This window comes from Leuciscus leuciscus, assembly GCF_965113295.1.
Source record: "Leuciscus leuciscus genome assembly, chromosome: 20".
Lineage (NCBI taxonomy): Eukaryota > Metazoa > Chordata > Actinopteri > Cypriniformes > Leuciscidae > Leuciscus > Leuciscus leuciscus.
In genome coordinates, this window is record NC_138744.1 from 20,953,783 (window position 1) to 20,971,276 (window position 17,494).

Here is a 17,494-nt window from a genome sequence, read left to right on the forward strand (position 1 = left end):
TGTTTTATGGCTGAAAGTGAATACATGTGATCAGAGGAAGGTAAAAAATGGCTTAGTGTAGGATTTTCACTTTAAATGTTTCATAGACCATGCAAGAAAACAGTTGAAAGTGTCAAATCATAGTTTTTACTTTAAAAAAAATATGTTCATAGTGTATATTTTGTTTGGTTCTTCAGTAAATATATCTAAACATACAAATAAATGTTTTTTGGAGGTATTTGTTAATAATGTAAAATTATTATTTCATAAATTAAATTATTAAATTATTAAAATAATAAAATAACCTGTCTAAAGCTAAATAAATCACGTAAAAGCAAATGAATAAATAAGTACAGTACATAAATATAAACACTGCCAATGCAGTTCATTTTATTTGGATATTTTAATTGAAAACAAGCTGCTTCTCAAGTAAATGTATGTTGTTATATCAATATTTACATATTTTCTCTAAAAGGTATTTTATTAATCTATTCAATATTTAAAAGCTTTAATAAATAATACAAATAATACATTATTGCACTACTATATATAGGTGTTAGGTGTTTTGACGGAAATTGCACTTGTTTAAAGGATTCTGTCATAAGTTTTTAAATGGCAGAAATACAAAATATCACTTCAAAAGTAAACTTCTTTCTCTCTTCTCACCTTTCACTGATATCTTCAATCCTCTGGCCATTAAAGGGTAGGATGTTGGGTGTGTGGCTGTGGCAGGGGGAAGTAGGAGCAGAAGTGTGGCCTTTCCCATTTTGGAGCGAGTGTCTTCGGCTGCGTCGTCGTTCCAAACCCCGCCTCTCAGGTGTTGCCCCCACGCTGGCCCGACGCCGACTTTTATGTCCAGATGGAGAAGGCTGAGCCTCATCATCGCCATCTTCATGACGAAGGATTGACTATGGATTTACATGACCAGCAAATAGAAAATGTTGCATTAAAGCATCACAGCTAAGGATAAATCAAGGTCTATCTACGGTCCAAATTTTTGCCAAATTTTTTTTATAGTTTCCTATCATTCAGTTATACTGGTGTGAATTTGAACCTCTGGATCAATCAGATGCTGTCCAATTGAAAAGCAAACTGAGCATGTGCTAACCTCATAGATGTTGAACTGCTCCACTAGATCCAAGTCTGTCCCCTTCCTGTTGACGTGCCTCTGGGCCACGGCCTCCATGCCCTGCTCCTCCAGACTGTCCACCACATCATAGAAAGAGTCCTGGTCTGGCAGACCAGCTAATGTCTGGAGGAACACCACAGATATGTGAGAATATTTATAACAAACACATGTAACTGAGAGTGTGCAAAAAGAGTCTGAAATCTTTGAAACATATACTGTGCAGGTACCTTGTTGATAAGGGTCATGGCATAAACCAACAGCTCAGTGTCCATTCCATCTTTCTCATCCAGAATTTCCATGGCATTGGACCAGGGCTTACAGCCTGGATACACATACATAAAAGGGTCATAAACTCTTGTCCATTTAGTCAATTTAGACCTATTTAGTAAGGTTTTCATTTCAAGAATTTCACTTTTTAATGAAGCCTTTTTCTTCGTTATTGACACATTCTTCACAAGTTTGTTTTTGACTTTATGCCCACCAAATATGTCTAAATACATTTTAATTCAGAAATAGAAGAGGTGCATTCTTACGGAAAAATATGAGATGGGAGAAAAAATAATAAGTCAATGCTTTTGCCCCGAGAAACTTTGCGTTCCTTTGCAAAAACATTTGCGTTCCCCAGAGAAATGTTGTGTTCGTTCGCAAAATGTTTTGCGTTCCCCGAGAGACTCACAAAACCTTTCGAGCTCTTTGTGAGCGAATGCAAAGTTTCTCAGTGGAACGCAAAACATTTGCGATAGAACTCAAAAGCATTGACAAATAATTTTTCCAACATCTCAAATTTTTTTCCTTCACACAAAACTGAACGTCATGTAATTCACCCAATTCTTTATATGATGGTAGTTGATTTGAATTCACTGAATACAAAGAAACTGTGGATCAGTACCCTTCTTGTGGTGTTTGAAGTAAATCAGTTTAAATACGGCTGGTTCAGAAGCAAATGAGCAGCATTAGTTTGAGGAGAAAATGTCTGTTATGTAGATTATTAGCAAAAGACGTTCTGCTTCATCTGCCAGCCTGTCTGTCTCTCACTGGGAGACCAGAGACAGCCTTCTCTCCTCTTATGTAACAGTATTAAAACAGTATTAAACCCTTTTTTCATCCTAGCTGTCTTATCTTAGTAGCTCTGGTCCTATCAACACCTTTTTCCATGAGCTCAGTCCATTAATCTTGATTTACTCCTGCTGTATTTTGTTCACTCTCAAAGCATAGGTCGATAATATGAGCAATTACCAAAGAGTTGACTCAGCTAACAGATTGTTCTCAGAACTTGCCTAAAGTTCTGGTAATGTTCTCTTAAAGTTCTGAACAAATGTTCTTCCAGTAGCGTTAATATAATGTTGTTCCAAGTTATCCGGTCTTTAATGATGTTCTCAAAACGTAAAAAAATTATTTTAAAAAAGCACAGATACATCGGTCATGATTATTAAACTTTTTTTTTTTTCCTGAAACATTTTCTTTGTACGTTCATCTAACATTTTTTAAATGTTACTAGTTTCAGAATGCTTAGAGAACATTCAAAAATAATGTTTAACATTGAGAAACATACCAAATGGGAACATTAGCTAAATGTTCTTAGGACAACAGTCAAAGTTTGTTAACTGTCAGCTTCGCTTGTTGTTTCCTCTCTTCCCCTGTTTTAATCTGAAGGGAACCAAACCTCACCAGAGGAGAGAGTTTCTCCCCATCATCTCTGGCCCACAATCATTGTAACAGTCAGACTCTGGATACGAGCTCAGCTTGGACTCAAATACAGAGACTGAGAGTTGAAAGAGCTGAAAATGGATTTCCAGAGACACTGTGACAACTTTCCAAGAACATTTCACTTTCCATATTGTGTGTGTGTGTGTGTGTGTGTGTGTGTGTGTGTGTGTGTGTGTGTGTGTGTGTGTGTGTGTGTGTGTGTGTGTGTGTGTGTGTGTGTGTGTTTGTTTGTTTGATGTGTTCACACTACCTTGCTTGGTGTCTACGGTGTTGACAGCCTGGATGAGGAGGGGTGCGTTGGTCTCGGTGTATTCCACAAAAACCAGCAGCAGCTTCAGAGCAGTTTTAACAACCAACCGGAACTGCAAACATGTACACACACAAACACACACAAAAAAAGAAACAATATTTATCTCTGTACAACAACATACACCAATCTTAACATTTGCCTTTAATTACATTCTGCCTGCAGCCCACACTTGATCTTACACTGTCTAGACACTGTCTAAATTAATTGTGTATTTAAAGGGTATTAAAGCCCAGAGAACATCTTGACACTTTTTCCTGAATTGGGTACCATGCAGGATATTGATAACAACATCTGACACATGACTGCAAACTGACAGGAAGAGGAGCTACTTTAAATGTCCTGCAAGGTCTATGTGATATGACCCCTGTTTTTTCTCTCTTTCTCTCTCAGCACCATGTTCCAGAGGAGTCACGGCTTTAGCTTTTCTTATATTACTTGTAGATCCAAACTAAAATATATGTGTCGCCATTTGTTTTTTCACCTTTGTTTTTGATAGCCATAGATCTATTGGTCTAACATAGGTATTTATGTTTTTTTAAGTAATTCATATTTCTTAGCATTTGTAACATTTCATTTTATCCTGTTTTCCAATGTACTTTCTTGCCCGTGTGCTTTCCAGTGTTCTTTCTCAAGTCTCGGTTACGACTGTAACCTTGATTCCCTGAAAAGGACGCTGCGTCGAGAATGACGTTATGGGAACGCTCCGCATGACTGTGCGTAAAGCATGTGTGAAATCACTCCAATGGTGTAACGGGACGTCCTAGGCGGGTGGTGTCACGACCAGGAAACTATAACGCTAGCTTCTGATAGGATAAAGTAGTTGACAGGCATGCAGGAAGTATGGCAGGGGGACACAGCGTCTCGTTCCTCTTTCAGGGAACCAAGGTTACAGTTGTAACCGAGATGTTCCCTTTCAAGGGAACTCGCACTGCGTAGAGAATGACGCTGTGGGAACGTTTATACCCACGCCGCCATAATGACAAGTGCCTGTCTTGTATGAAATCGTGAAGAGCAGCACTAAGATTAGAGCACCTGGGACCCTGGTGTGGAGTCCAGGTCTAGGTTATAAAACCTAACAAATGTATGCGGAGAGGACCATCCCTGCATTTTGCAGGGACACACGGTAAAATAGCCTTAGAGGCAGCCATACTCATAGTGGAGTGGGCCCGGACTGACATAGGTGAATGTTGTCCGGCTGACTCATATTCAAGAGAAATAGCCTCAACTATCCACGCATTATCTGCTTAAGAGACATGATAGCAAGGAGAACTTGACTGGACTCAACTGGACTGGAACCTCCTCAATAGGCTTGAAGGGAGCCAAGGACAGGCCTTCTAACACCAAATCCCAGGCAGGCACCTTGCAGGCTCAGCCGCAAGGTACCACAGAGGAAACAGGTTACCAATGGGTCTCTCCCCAAGGACATACCACCTAAAGGAATGTGGTAAGCAGCTATGACAGCCACATAGACCTTTAAGGTGGATGGAAGCAACCCTGCGACAAATTTCTCTTGCAGGGCAAGAGGGCAGTTAACTGGGTCCAGCTGATGACCTCTGCACCAAGAAGTGAATACTCTCCACTTCAGGGCATAAAGTTTCTTCATGGAAGGAGATCTGGAGTGAAGTATGGTCTCAACAACCTCTGTTGAGAGACCATAATCTATGAGCTGGGCCCCCTCAGAGGCCAAGCCCACAGTTTCCACAACTCTGGATGGGGGTGATGAATTGGGACAGCGAGGGCAGGAAGGAACACAATTTAAAATGTTGTTTGCTCGTCATAACTCTTATATATGAGACAGACAACACCAAATAAGACAAACGATTTCAACAGAATAGTGTTGCTTTGTTTGAGCAGGCTTTATAGTTTCCTGGTCGTGACGTCACCCGCCTATGAAGTCCCGTCACACCATTGGACTGATTTCACACGTGCTTCACGGCGCAGTCAGACCAAGCGTTCCCACAGCGTCATTCTCGATGCAGCGTGAGTTCCCTTGAAAGGGAAATAAACTTAATTTAATATATATACTCTGAAAACATGCCTTACTATCTTACAAAATTTTGCTTCTGAAGTAAAGTATCTGTAATTATCAGGGATCATATATTTTTTACAGGAAACAATACAGAAATATTGATTTAAAAATGTTTAAAAATAATCTTTGCATAAAATGCATATGCTTTCAGCATTATAGATTGAGACACTGAGGCATGCTATTTTTAGGAAAACAAGGTGAAAGAGAGAAGAGCCCTTAAAGGAACACTCCACCGTTTTTTGAAATAGGGCTTATTCACTTTCTTTCCTACATTTAGATAGGTGGGCAAATGCATTTTTGTCTCAGTGCATGCATTGTTTTAGTTTGACAGGGTCGGCGCTAGCTTAGCTTAGCACAATGAATGGAATCCTTTGTTGCCAGCTAGCATGTCCTGAGTAAAAGTGATATAAAAATTTTTAAAAACCCACCTAATTACTTCTTGTGGCCTGCGTATTCACAACAAGTACAAACAGTGATGCAGATTAACACTAGGCGATTTCCTAGGCAGATATTGACTTATATATTAAGGACTATATTAGGGGGAAGCACAGGCGAAGCACTGCTACTTGGGCGTGATATCTCTGCGCCCAAGTAGCAGTGCTTCACCTGTGCTTCCCCCTAATATAGTCCCAAGTCAATATCTGCATAGGAAATCGTCTAGTGTTAATCTGCATCGCTATTTGTACTTGTTGTGAATACGCAGGCCACAAGAAGTAATTAGGTGGGTTTTAAAAAAAATTTTTATCACCTTTACTCAGGACATGCTAGCTGGCAACAAAGGATTCCATTCATTATGCTAAGCTAAGCTAGCGCCGACCCTGTCAAACTAAAACAATGCATGCACTGAGACAAAAATGCATTTGCCCACCTATCTAAATGTAGGAAAGAAGGTGAATAAGCCCTATTTCAAAAAACGGTGGAGTGTTCCTTTAAATCCAATAGACAAAAATGAAAAGTAAATAAAACAGAAGTAAAGAAGAGCAAAAAATACAGGATAATAAATGTGATTGTGAGTATGGAGGAAAGTGGAGGAACAGCGGGAGAAACAGATCTGTGTTTAATAATGTTAGAGCTGCTCTTTCAAACCATACAGTGCATTCCACATGTACCATATAACAGGAAGAGAGAGAGAAGAGGCAATAGGAAATGCATTTAAACACTGCTGTATCCAGCACAGAACTGCTCAAACATCTGCTGATTTGGTGATCACAAACATCCATTCACATCCAACCTCTACCACATACAGTACACACACGCACACAGGTTTCTATGTTTTATGGGGGCTTTCCACAGACATAATGATTTTTAAACTGTACAAACTGTATATTCGATTCCCTAACCCACTTAGCATATAAGCTGTTTTCCTCATGGGGACCAAAAAATGTCCCTACAAGGACGAGGATTTCGGATATTGACCCACCCACACACACACCTGTCCTTTCATATATGCTAATTTTTGCCACTAGAGGGCTGGACAGGACACAGAGAGAAAATCAACCCAGAAATCACTGTGTGCCGTGCGAACCTGTGCCACACTCTGTGTGCTGGCACACCTAGAAGTTGCCCTGCTGAGTTAAAGCATGCTTTACAAACATTGGCTCAAAAGAACATAAATACAGGGGAAAAACAGGAAAGTCAGTCATGAACACTGCGTGCAAAACTACGGCACCCTCTGAGTATTGTTCAAGCTGGCACACCTGGAAGCTGCCTTAACTTAAAACATTTGCAAACACTGGCTAAAAAGAACATAAATACAAGAAAACGTACCTTTCGGTCCTTATTGAATTCATTACTTCTGAACAAAATAATAGATCTGGTAGGCTCTCAAAACAAGTGTTTCTGATCTACTTTTGAACTACTTTTTGAAGTTTTCAAGACTAGGTTTTAAAACCAAGCAATAAAATGTATTAATATTACTATGAAGTGCATAGGTTCCAGCAATATGCAAAATTATACAACTGACATAGGAGGAATAAATGTGATTAGTGTGTCAATATTTTCTTATTTCCATTACATTTTTATTTGAATATTATTTATATTATTTATTTTATAAAATAATTGTCATAAGCATGCACATTTCTTATGTGCATTGTCATAAGCATGCACCGATATTCTGGTGAAACCAATAAGCCAATAATATTCATGTTCTGGCATACCATTTTGTCTAAATAAATGAGAAGTTAAACACTAAAAACCAAAATCAACTGTTTTAAATAAATTACTTCAACTGTTTTAATCTACAAGTGAATTTAGGCGTCAACACATTAATCTACATGATTGAAAAAATTAATTGTGAGATTTTCTAAAAATAACATTTAACGGTGTTATTAAATTATTGGTGTTTTTACATATTAACTTTAAGTGAGCATTAGATGATGGCAAAGGCAATCTAAATATAAAAAAGGCAAATAAGCATGCAAAACAAAATATTTAATATTGGCTAACTGTCATACATGTTTGTGGTTTGGTTTCACATTCATGTTTTCATGTCTCTTAATTTAAAATGTTGTCATAGTCATGTTTTCTGTTTCATGGCATGTAATCCTGTCATATGTTCTTGCCATGTGGGTTCCTTTAGTTCATGGCTGCGTTTAACTCCACTTTTAGACACACTCGCATATCGGTTATGTGCATTTTTTATGTTATGTAAATATATCAGTGTAACAAGTCATCCACTGGAAGAAGAGTTGGTAACACTTTATTTTATGGTGTCATTGTTACATACGTTACATGTAATTACTATAGTAATCTATCTATAAATTACAGAAACGTCTGTCTGTCTGTATGTCTGTGTGTCTGTATGTCTGTTATTCGCATATCTCTCGAACCGTTAGTCCGATGGATTTCAAACTTGACAGGTGTCTTGCTACGGGCACGAGTAAGTGCAGTGCCAAGTTTGACGTTGTTTGGATTAGAAATGCAAAATATATCGTTAAATATATCAGTAAAAGAAGCACTTAGAAGGTTGTGGTTTAAAAATAAACATTCTGACATTAGAGGGTTGTATCGGTCAAAGAAGCCCCAAGAAGGTTTTGGTTTAAAAATAAACATTCTGACATAAACACTCTGACAGCTACACTGTTTACTTCTGAATATTATATTTTATTCACGGCCATCATTTGTAGTAGCCTATTCACAAACTGTTCGCTCAACCGTAGCATTTTTTCGGAGTTCACTGTGTAGCCTGCTCCCTGAATCGTCGAGTTCACTGTGTAGCCTGCTCCCTGAATCATTGTGCTTATTCATTTGTGGATGTTAACTGAATCTGTAAGTCAGCTATACTATTTACTTCTGAATATTATATTTCATTCTGGTGCGCTTAACGTTATCGCTACTGTGTAATAGTAGCCTATGCTATTCACCAACTAAACATATCCTATTCAATGCATTCACAGTCTCTTTCACGGGCATCAATTGTAGTGGCCTATTCACAAACTGTTTGCTCAAGCATAGCGTTTTCTCTGAGTTCACTGTGTGCTTTCTACCATGCACAAATAAAAATGTCACTGAACTTTTGCTGTGTAATTGTAACAATGAGCACTCAAACACACCAAACCAACAATTACTAAAAACACACACAAAAACTGATTTTGCACGGGCATTTTGCACTAGTAACTATAAATGATGCATAATTACATGCAGTTAACCCTAAATCAAACCCTCATCCTAATCCTAACCCTATAGTAAGTACATGTAGTTAATTATTATTACTCAGTACTTAAATGTATAATTACACTGTAATACCGACACCTTAAAATAAAGTGTAAACGAAGAGTTAAATGACCAACTTGAATCACTGCAAAAAACATCATGAAGTTAAATACACACTCTCATTTACAATTTTAACAGTGAAATTTCCTTTACCTTTGATCCAACCAGTGTGTAAAGCCACTGTACAGTTTCATTGTGTCTGATAAGCCCATTCATTCCATCCACGTACAGCATGATTTGTCCAAGAGCTAAAAGAGAGAAAGAGAAATATATATAATTAGGTTGCTATGCAGGTTTTAATGTCTTTCAGCGCATGGCTATACGGTTGGCTGAGGTGTTCTGTGTATTGCTACCTAGATATTCTTGTCCTTTGCTAAACTTAATATTCAACAATATTATTGATTTGACTGCACTGACACTATTGGATGAGAACTGAACTGAGCTGGACGATGACATCACTGTTTCCTGCAGAACTGTTATAGATTTAATAATTAATGATCTTTACAACAGAATTGAATCAACACTGAACTGACTTCAGCTGAACAATGACACTATTTTCTTTTAGAGCTGATGTACAGCCGATATTAACTGCATCATTGAATCATTCTCCTGTTATCACTGTAAATCTGCTTTGAAACAATCTGTATTGTATAAAGCACTATTTAAATAAAGGTGACTTGACTTATAGCTTGGGTCCAGTATTTGAACCATATAAAATAGAGATAAAATAAAATAATATGAAATTATTATTCAATAAATAAATAATACAAGTTGTTTGATTAAATAATAATGTAATATTCCTTTGATCAAATAATAATAAACATTCTATTTTATTGGAATGAACTTTTTTAAATGAACTGTTGCAGATAACGTTAAGTAACTTTACATACATTTACATGCTTATTTATGCTTACAATATACATTTATGCTACAGCAAAATCTTTTATCCATATTGCATTTAAGCTATAGAGAGCTTTTTATCAGATCATATATTCCTTGGGAATTGAACCCATGACTAGTGCCATGATTGAGCCACAGGAACACAATAAATAGTTCACTGCTTTGAAGTCAAGTTCATCAATTACTGTACATCTACTGGCATAAAATTAGAACTTTATTTCATGTGTTTTAGCGTGGGATTTGAACCTGTAGAGATTTGTATCAGGAGTATGAATTTAACCTCTGGCCCACCTCACCATTGGATTATTCCTCATATGCACAAGTACATTTAGCAAGTGTTAGTTCCTAACGTTTTTTAGTATATAATATTACTTGATCAAAATTGTGTGCTTTGAAAATTATTTTCACTTGAAATGCAACAGTGAAGCAAAACTGCTTCATTCCACTGGGTAAGAGCTTGTGTGTGTCTTTGCATGAAAAACAGCAGTGATACAGCAGTGTGGTCAGTGTTTCCATTGTCTCCTTAGCAACTCAGGGGAGGTCTTCTGGTGAAGGAAGTGTCGTGACAGAACTCGAACTATAAAGAAAACTCTACACACGCCAATGAACCCTCACATATGTGTCCAAAGTTTAAAGTAATCAGAGTACAAACAGATACAGCCCTCTATATGTGAAGAGCAGGATTTTGTTCTGATCAAAGTGAAGAGTGTCAATGAGATCCATCTGGAGCTGTCTGAATACACAATCTGCTGCAAAGAATTATTGTAACACACACACATTAACTCACCCGCTCCCTTTAACAGGTTAACCGTTCTCAAATAAACAACTGAACTTTGCACAAAGTTTAAGGACTGTTACACTTTCAATCTTGACACAGAAATATACAAACACACATCTACAAAACCACATTTATAGGTTAATGCATTCAAGTCGCATTGTTGAGAGAGTGTTCTGGAATTTTTCGAGGTAGTGGAGTGTCAATTAAACCATGAAGGCGGAAGCGAACTGACCTAAGCTTGTGTGTTTGGATAGCCTAGTTATAAATGCAGCTTCAATGTTTTTTAAATTTTGCAATTTAATACATAATGCATAATGAAATCATTAATGCAATAAGCATTACGATTGGATAGTAACTAAAGACTTCGTATAGCACCATAGTGAATGTGTCGTATAAATGTTAGGAACAGTTATTTACATATAAACTAATGTTATTACTTGTAACCAAGATTTTCAGTAATTTAATAAATTCTATAATAGGACACAGCAGATTAGATAAAAAGTTATAAACAAATTAGGGCTGTGAAACGATTAATCACATCCAAAATATAAGTTTGTGTTTATATAATATATGTGTGTGTACTGTGTATAATTATTTTGTATATATAAATACACACACATGCATGTATATATTTAAGAAATATTGCATGTATATACTGTATATATATATATAAATAAAAATTCTTAAATATATACATGCATGTGTGTGTATTTATATATACAAAATAATTATACACAGTACACACACATATATTATATAAACACAAACTTATATTTTGGATGTGATTAATCGCGATCAATCGTTTCACAGCCCTAAAAAAGATAAATGTCACTCCAACCATGTAACAATACCATTCAATCACATTCTATGAGATTTTACTCATACACCAACTTTATGAGCACATTTTACTGAAATTCATACTGAAATCTTCCTATGAGGAGTTCTTTAAAGCTTATTTAACAACAGTAACCAAGGGGGCGGAGTTTAAAAAAAGGAAAGATTGATACTGATTTTAAGTTGCAATGGTGAATGTTGACTGTAAAGGTTAGTTTCTATTCTGTGCACTGTTGATGTAGAACAGGGATTAGTTTTATGAGGTGACAGGGTTGTGCACAGAAATAATAAAATAAATAATAGAGTGCCAAAAGTGCTTCCTATCTTTGTCGGTACGGACACTGCCCAATGCATCTATTTGATTCTGACCAAAATGATTTGAATGCACATTATAATTACGATTTCCGAACTTCCATGGAGGGAAAGGCAGCATATGTTCAAGCTGAGAGACTCCATGGACAGGCAGGAGTCATAACAAACAGACATAGAGCAGTTTAAATATTGCTCTTGAAGCCTGAAATCTCAGCCTGTGTGGCAGTGCAGTGGGGAAAACATTTGAGCAGGCTGATCCACCCAAGCGTAACATGACTTCCATTTGTAGCAGGACACGTAAAGCAGGTCATAACAAGAGCTCAGGGAACTCCATAGGAGGCCACTAAAATCACAGAGCTTCCATTTGACTGGAAAGACTTGAGGAAGAAATAAAACTGAGAGCACTGACAAAGACACAAGCAACAACGGTTGAAGGTCACTGTGACTTTCTGAGCCTTAGCTCAGCTGAAGAAAGAGTTCTTTCTCCATTGAAGGGACAAATATGTCCTCACACAGATACTATACATAGCTAGCTTGCCATTTTAGACATACACATAGGGTTGTTTTTTTCAGCCTTTTCGGTAATTTTTGGGGGTAACTTTTTCAGTGTTTGGGTAGTTTTTGTGTTAGTCAGCTCCTGGGTCAGACGTAACAACCCAGCGGTTGAGTTATTTATCGCAGGCTTGTTGTAGTTCTCAAAGCCATCGAATTGGGGCATGTCTTTGGTTCGTGTAATTTTTTTTTGTATACATAAAATAAGTACTGTGCTGTAAATCATTTAATATTATGAAAATCAACATACAGGATGAGATGTGAGTCACCTAAATTAGTGTCGAATCAGTGTTCGAATCAGTAATGGGCAGGTTATGGAATCATATTTCAGCATATTTCAGCTTTGAGTGAAATGCAGAATAGCAGTCTGAAGTCAGCAGTTCTCACGCCGAACACAAATCCAGCTCCGGCACAGAGACTGGTCGATTACACTTGAATTAATTCATTTAGTTTCATTTTAACTTCTTGTGTTTGTAAAACAAGTTTAAATGTAGGCAATATTGCATAGCCTACATATTAAAAAGGTATAAAATATGCTACACTGTAAAATATGATACTCATCGCAAGCAAAGGAATGTTATCATGTAAACCAGTAGTTGTGTGTACTATTTTATACAAGTTTAGAGGATTTAAGTTAATCTGTAAGCACTAATTCATATATGAAAAAAATTTAAAATAAAATACTATTATATAAAAAATTTATGAATAAAATCAACCTATTATGCTGAGTTAAATAAACAACCTAATTTGTTGGGTAAAATTGGCCTAACGTGTTCTGTCCTATATTTACCTAGCCCCTGGGCTAAAAACAACCCAAATTGGGTTGTTTTTAACCAAGTGTTTTTTAGAGTGCATGTTTAGCAAAATGGTGTCCGTCCAGAGATTGACACACTGTCTTCACGCCAGACCGTTGAAAGAAAGATGAGCTCTACTGGACTCACACAATGAGGTTGTTTGATAAATAGCATACCTAAAGCCTGACTGAATGCGTATACATGGACAGAGGCTTAAAAGTGGAGTCCAAGACATCTACACGCTCACCAGCACATGTACTCTGAATTTTCATTATAAAATTTCAAATCAGCAATAAAACAATAGTAAAAACATAGCATTAAGTTAAACAGACAATGAATCAGTGACAAAAGGCAGTGTCTAACACATGCCAAGTTCTTAGTTTGAAAACAGTTTGTTATCATATATGAATGTCTTAATCTTTTTTTTTTTCTTTTTTTTTGGGGTAAATAATAATAATAATGATAATCATCATCATCGACAACCTGAACTGATCTTGCCTTCAAAAAAAAAAAAAAAATCTTGACACAGACATGAGGGTCCTGTTGAGCCACTAAATGGACATGATGAGGAAAAAATAAAATAAAAATGAGACGGGAGGAAAAATATATTTCAATGCTTTTGTGTTCCCTCTCAAACTTTGCATTCGGTCGCAAAGAATATAAAAAATTTGCGGGGGAATGCAAAAGCTTAGTTTTTTTTTTTTTTTCACCTCATTTTTTTTTTCCATCACGACGTTCCTTTAGGGGCTCCAGAGTTGATGTGGTTGCACCATAATAACTTTGATTTGGCAGACAAAGTTTTACCAAAATGTTTCATATTTTAACATTTTTGTTTCAATGTTTCATATTTTAACATTTTAAAGCATAATATTTAACAAAAATGCTTTACTGTTGCCAAACTACTTAAAATGTTTCATTTTCAAAAATCCCATCCTTTTAGTGAAGCTTTTTATATAATATGTGACCCTGGATCACAAAACCAGTCACATGGGTAAACATTTTTTGAAATTGAGATTCATAAATGACATGAAAGCTGAATAAATAAGCTTTCCATTGATGTATGGTTTGTTATGATAGGGCAATATTTGGCCAAGACTATTTGAAAATCTGGAATCTGAGGGTGCTATAAAATTGAGAAAATCGCCTTTAAAGTCGTCCATTTATGTTCGTGATTATGCTGCATTCACTCACAAAAATAAATGTTTTAGATATTTACGGTAGGAAATTTACAAAATATCTTCATGGAACATGATCTTTACTTAATATCCTAATAATTTTTGGCATAAAAGAAAAATCGATAATTTTGACCCATACAATGTATTGTTGGCTATTGCCACAAATATACCCGTGCAACATGTGACTGGTTTTGTGGTCCAGTGTCATATATATATATATATATAATAACAAAAATACCAGGGTGGTGCAAATTTACACCTAAAAGAAAATATCACATACATTTTAATTTCAAAATAAAGCATATGCATCACAGAAGATGTCTATTCAAGTTAATAGTATGACTGTAATGTATTTAAAACAGATTATCTTAATTAAGTGAAATAAACATCGCCCCAGAAGATGACAGGCTCTTTTAACTGTAAGGCGAGATTTATTGAGTGTTACAATTTCTCCCATTCATTTTTCTACAAAAGGGTCCGTCTGCTCCTCCTCACACTGTCTCCGTCTCAGTGCTAAAAGTCCAAAGCTCATCCAAAGCTAAAAGTCTTTTGTTTCGGTCTGGCTTTGACGACAACTGAAAAAAGATCATTTATATCTCCTAACTGTGACACTAAAACCCATTTAGCAACACTGCTAAAGTAACTCTACTGTTTCCTGGCACCTTCTTCAGCTTGCAGCTCCGGATTGTACCTGAAACGATCCGTTGAAGCTGGAGCAGAGCCTGCAGGACAACGGCTGCCAGATTCCCATAGCAAGAAAAGAGAGAGGGAGACCGAAGGAGAGCAGAGCGATGACCAGGCTGAACTCTGTCTACTGCGTCTCCACATGGGAGAATGAGGAGTTATGAATGCACCACACGCAGGCCAAGATTCTCAGGTGCAGCCGTCTGGTGTGTGTGGCTGGCTGCTGGAGTGACTCTTCATCTTTTATCAATCAAGGCTAATTACTCAAAACATGTCAGTGACAACATTCCACATGTGTTTTTTTTTTTCCCTTTTCTTTCTGCTCGCACACAGTTGCAAGACTACCGGAATGACACATGCACACAGTCGCTCGTTCACGAGGTGCTGCAATGTCTCCAGAGTCCCTTCGGAGCAGCAGCACACACACTTTTCACTCCATATCGAAGCACATCACTGTTTGTAAAGACATGAACGACCCTGCAGACAGACGGCCAGGGCGTTCGGTGAGAGAGCTGCTGAGAGACAGGTGAGAGATATAATGAGCTGCTCTTCATATGCTTCACGAACCAGAACATTCCAGAAAGCTCCCAACAGGAGGGTTTCAACACATCGGCTCTGAATGAGAGCACAGGAGATTAAAGCTGCGGGTAATGAGAGCTAAACCGAGCTGATTAACCAAACCAAACGTAATCATTAAAGGGGTGGTTGATTATGATTTCACTTTTCTAACTTTAGTTAGTGTGTAATGTTGCTGTTTGCGCAACATCTGCAAAGTTACAATGCTCACAGTTCAAAGCAAAGGGAGATATTTGCTTTTAAAGAAATTGCTTTTTAAGGACTACAACAAACGGCTGGTAAGGACTACACGACATTCCTCCCGGGTTAGTGACATCACCAACCCTAGAATTTACATAAACCCCGCCCCCAGAACACGATTTATAGATTATCAAGACAGGATATGCTAATCAATGACTAGAAGATAACTTCACATAAGCTACATAAATTAATCTACTAACAATTCAGAAATGTCCTGTTGCACTCTACAGTATGTTATCACTTCTTCTTGAGTCTTTCTATCATTGACTCCATTGACATCATGACTCCAGTTTGAACATAAAAGGCTAAAAGTGTTTGAAATTTTCAGTGCATGTCTGTGTGAGGTAAAAGGACACAAGCTGTTGAAGTTCCGCCCTCCGTGCCAGGAGCAGCAGCTCATTTGCATTTAAAGGAACAGACACAAAATGGTGTGTTTTTGCTCACCCTCAAAAAGTGACAAATTTAACATGCTATAAAAAATATCTGTGGGGTATTTTGAGCTAAAACTTCACATATACACTCTGGGCACATCAGAGATTTACTTTACATATTGTGAAAAGGGCATTATACCACCCCTTTAAATCATTTAAACAGATGTCAAATATGTTGTTCGTCTTCATTTGTTTGACTGACAGCATTTTAAGTTAAGCTCAATCGACAGCACTTTTGGCATAATGTTGGTTACCATAAAATTAATTAGGACTTAAAAAGAGCAAAATCGAGGGTTACGGTGAAGCACTTTCAATAGAAGTGAATGGGGCCAATGCTCCTGCCAACACTACTGTTCAAAAGTTTGGGGTCAGTGAGATTTTTTTTAAAGAAATAAACTGAGTAAATTCAGCAAGGATGCATTAAATTGATCAAAAATCCCAGTAAAGACATTTATAATGCTACAAAAGCTTTCTACTTCAATTAAATGCTGTTCTGTTGAACTTATTATTCAATAATAAATCCTAAAAAAATTACATTGCGGTTTTCATAAAAAAAGTTTTCAACAATGATAATAATAATAATAAATGTTTCTTGAGCCTCAAATCAGCATATAAGAACGATTTTTGAAGGATCATGTGACGTGAAAATTTAGATTTGCCATTGCAGGTTGAATTACATTTTAAAATATATTATAATTTGAAATTGTAATAATATTTCACAATATTACTCTTTTTACTGTATTAAATATATAGGCTGGGTGGAAGCAGAGGTTAAAATCTGGTTTTCTGAAACCTTCTGAAATCCCTCACTCATGGCCAGCTCCACAGTTGGGAATCCCTGTCTGTTTCTCAAGGCTTTTAAATTCTCTATCCACATATTTAACCATTAGTTACCATGACTCCATCCCAGATGTCATGCGCAGTGGCCAGAACTTGGCAACATTCTGTTTTCTCTCTTATGGTCTTTTCTTCTGCACCCCTCATTTGTTTCATTTACATTTCAAATTTCCCCTAGAACTGGGTCAGCCAAATTTTGGGCCTGTCTGTCAACATGCTACATTTATTTTTATAAGGCTACAGGCCTTCTATCAAGGTTCTACTCTCCGCAACATACAAGAGAGCTTTTACTGCGCTCAACACTTTTCTAAATCCAGCGAAACAAAGTCTGCCGCAGCTATCGGTGCTGTTAAAGTCAGGTATATTTCTTTTGTTAAACCACAAAGTAGAAACAATCTGCAAATGTTTCCACAGAGAAAGAATGTGGGTTCTCTCCCCCACCGGACATGATAGCCTGGTGGTGCTTTTGGGGCAGACTGATGACAAAGAACTTTTCCCAAAAACGTTGACTTATTC

At 37.0% G+C, this 17,494-nt stretch overlaps 1 protein-coding gene across 6 annotated transcripts in view; it reads right to left on the reverse strand.

The window, feature by feature from the left end:
• fhod3b (formin homology 2 domain containing 3b) overlaps nt 1-17,494 on the reverse strand; it is a 177,347-nt gene that overhangs the window by 39,886 nt on the left and 119,967 nt on the right. For all 6 annotated transcript variants that reach the window (XM_082149959.1, XM_082149960.1, XM_082149961.1 and 3 more), the window contains 5 exons: nt 9,019-9,113; nt 3,066-3,177; nt 1,336-1,430; nt 1,088-1,231; nt 646-887 (listed from right to left, as the gene is read on the reverse strand). In XM_082149959.1, coding sequence (XP_082006085.1) covers nt 646-887; nt 1,088-1,231; nt 1,336-1,430; nt 3,066-3,177; nt 9,019-9,113 — 688 coding nt within the window. The remainder of the gene's footprint in view (nt 1-645; nt 888-1,087; nt 1,232-1,335; nt 1,431-3,065; nt 3,178-9,018; nt 9,114-17,494) is intronic.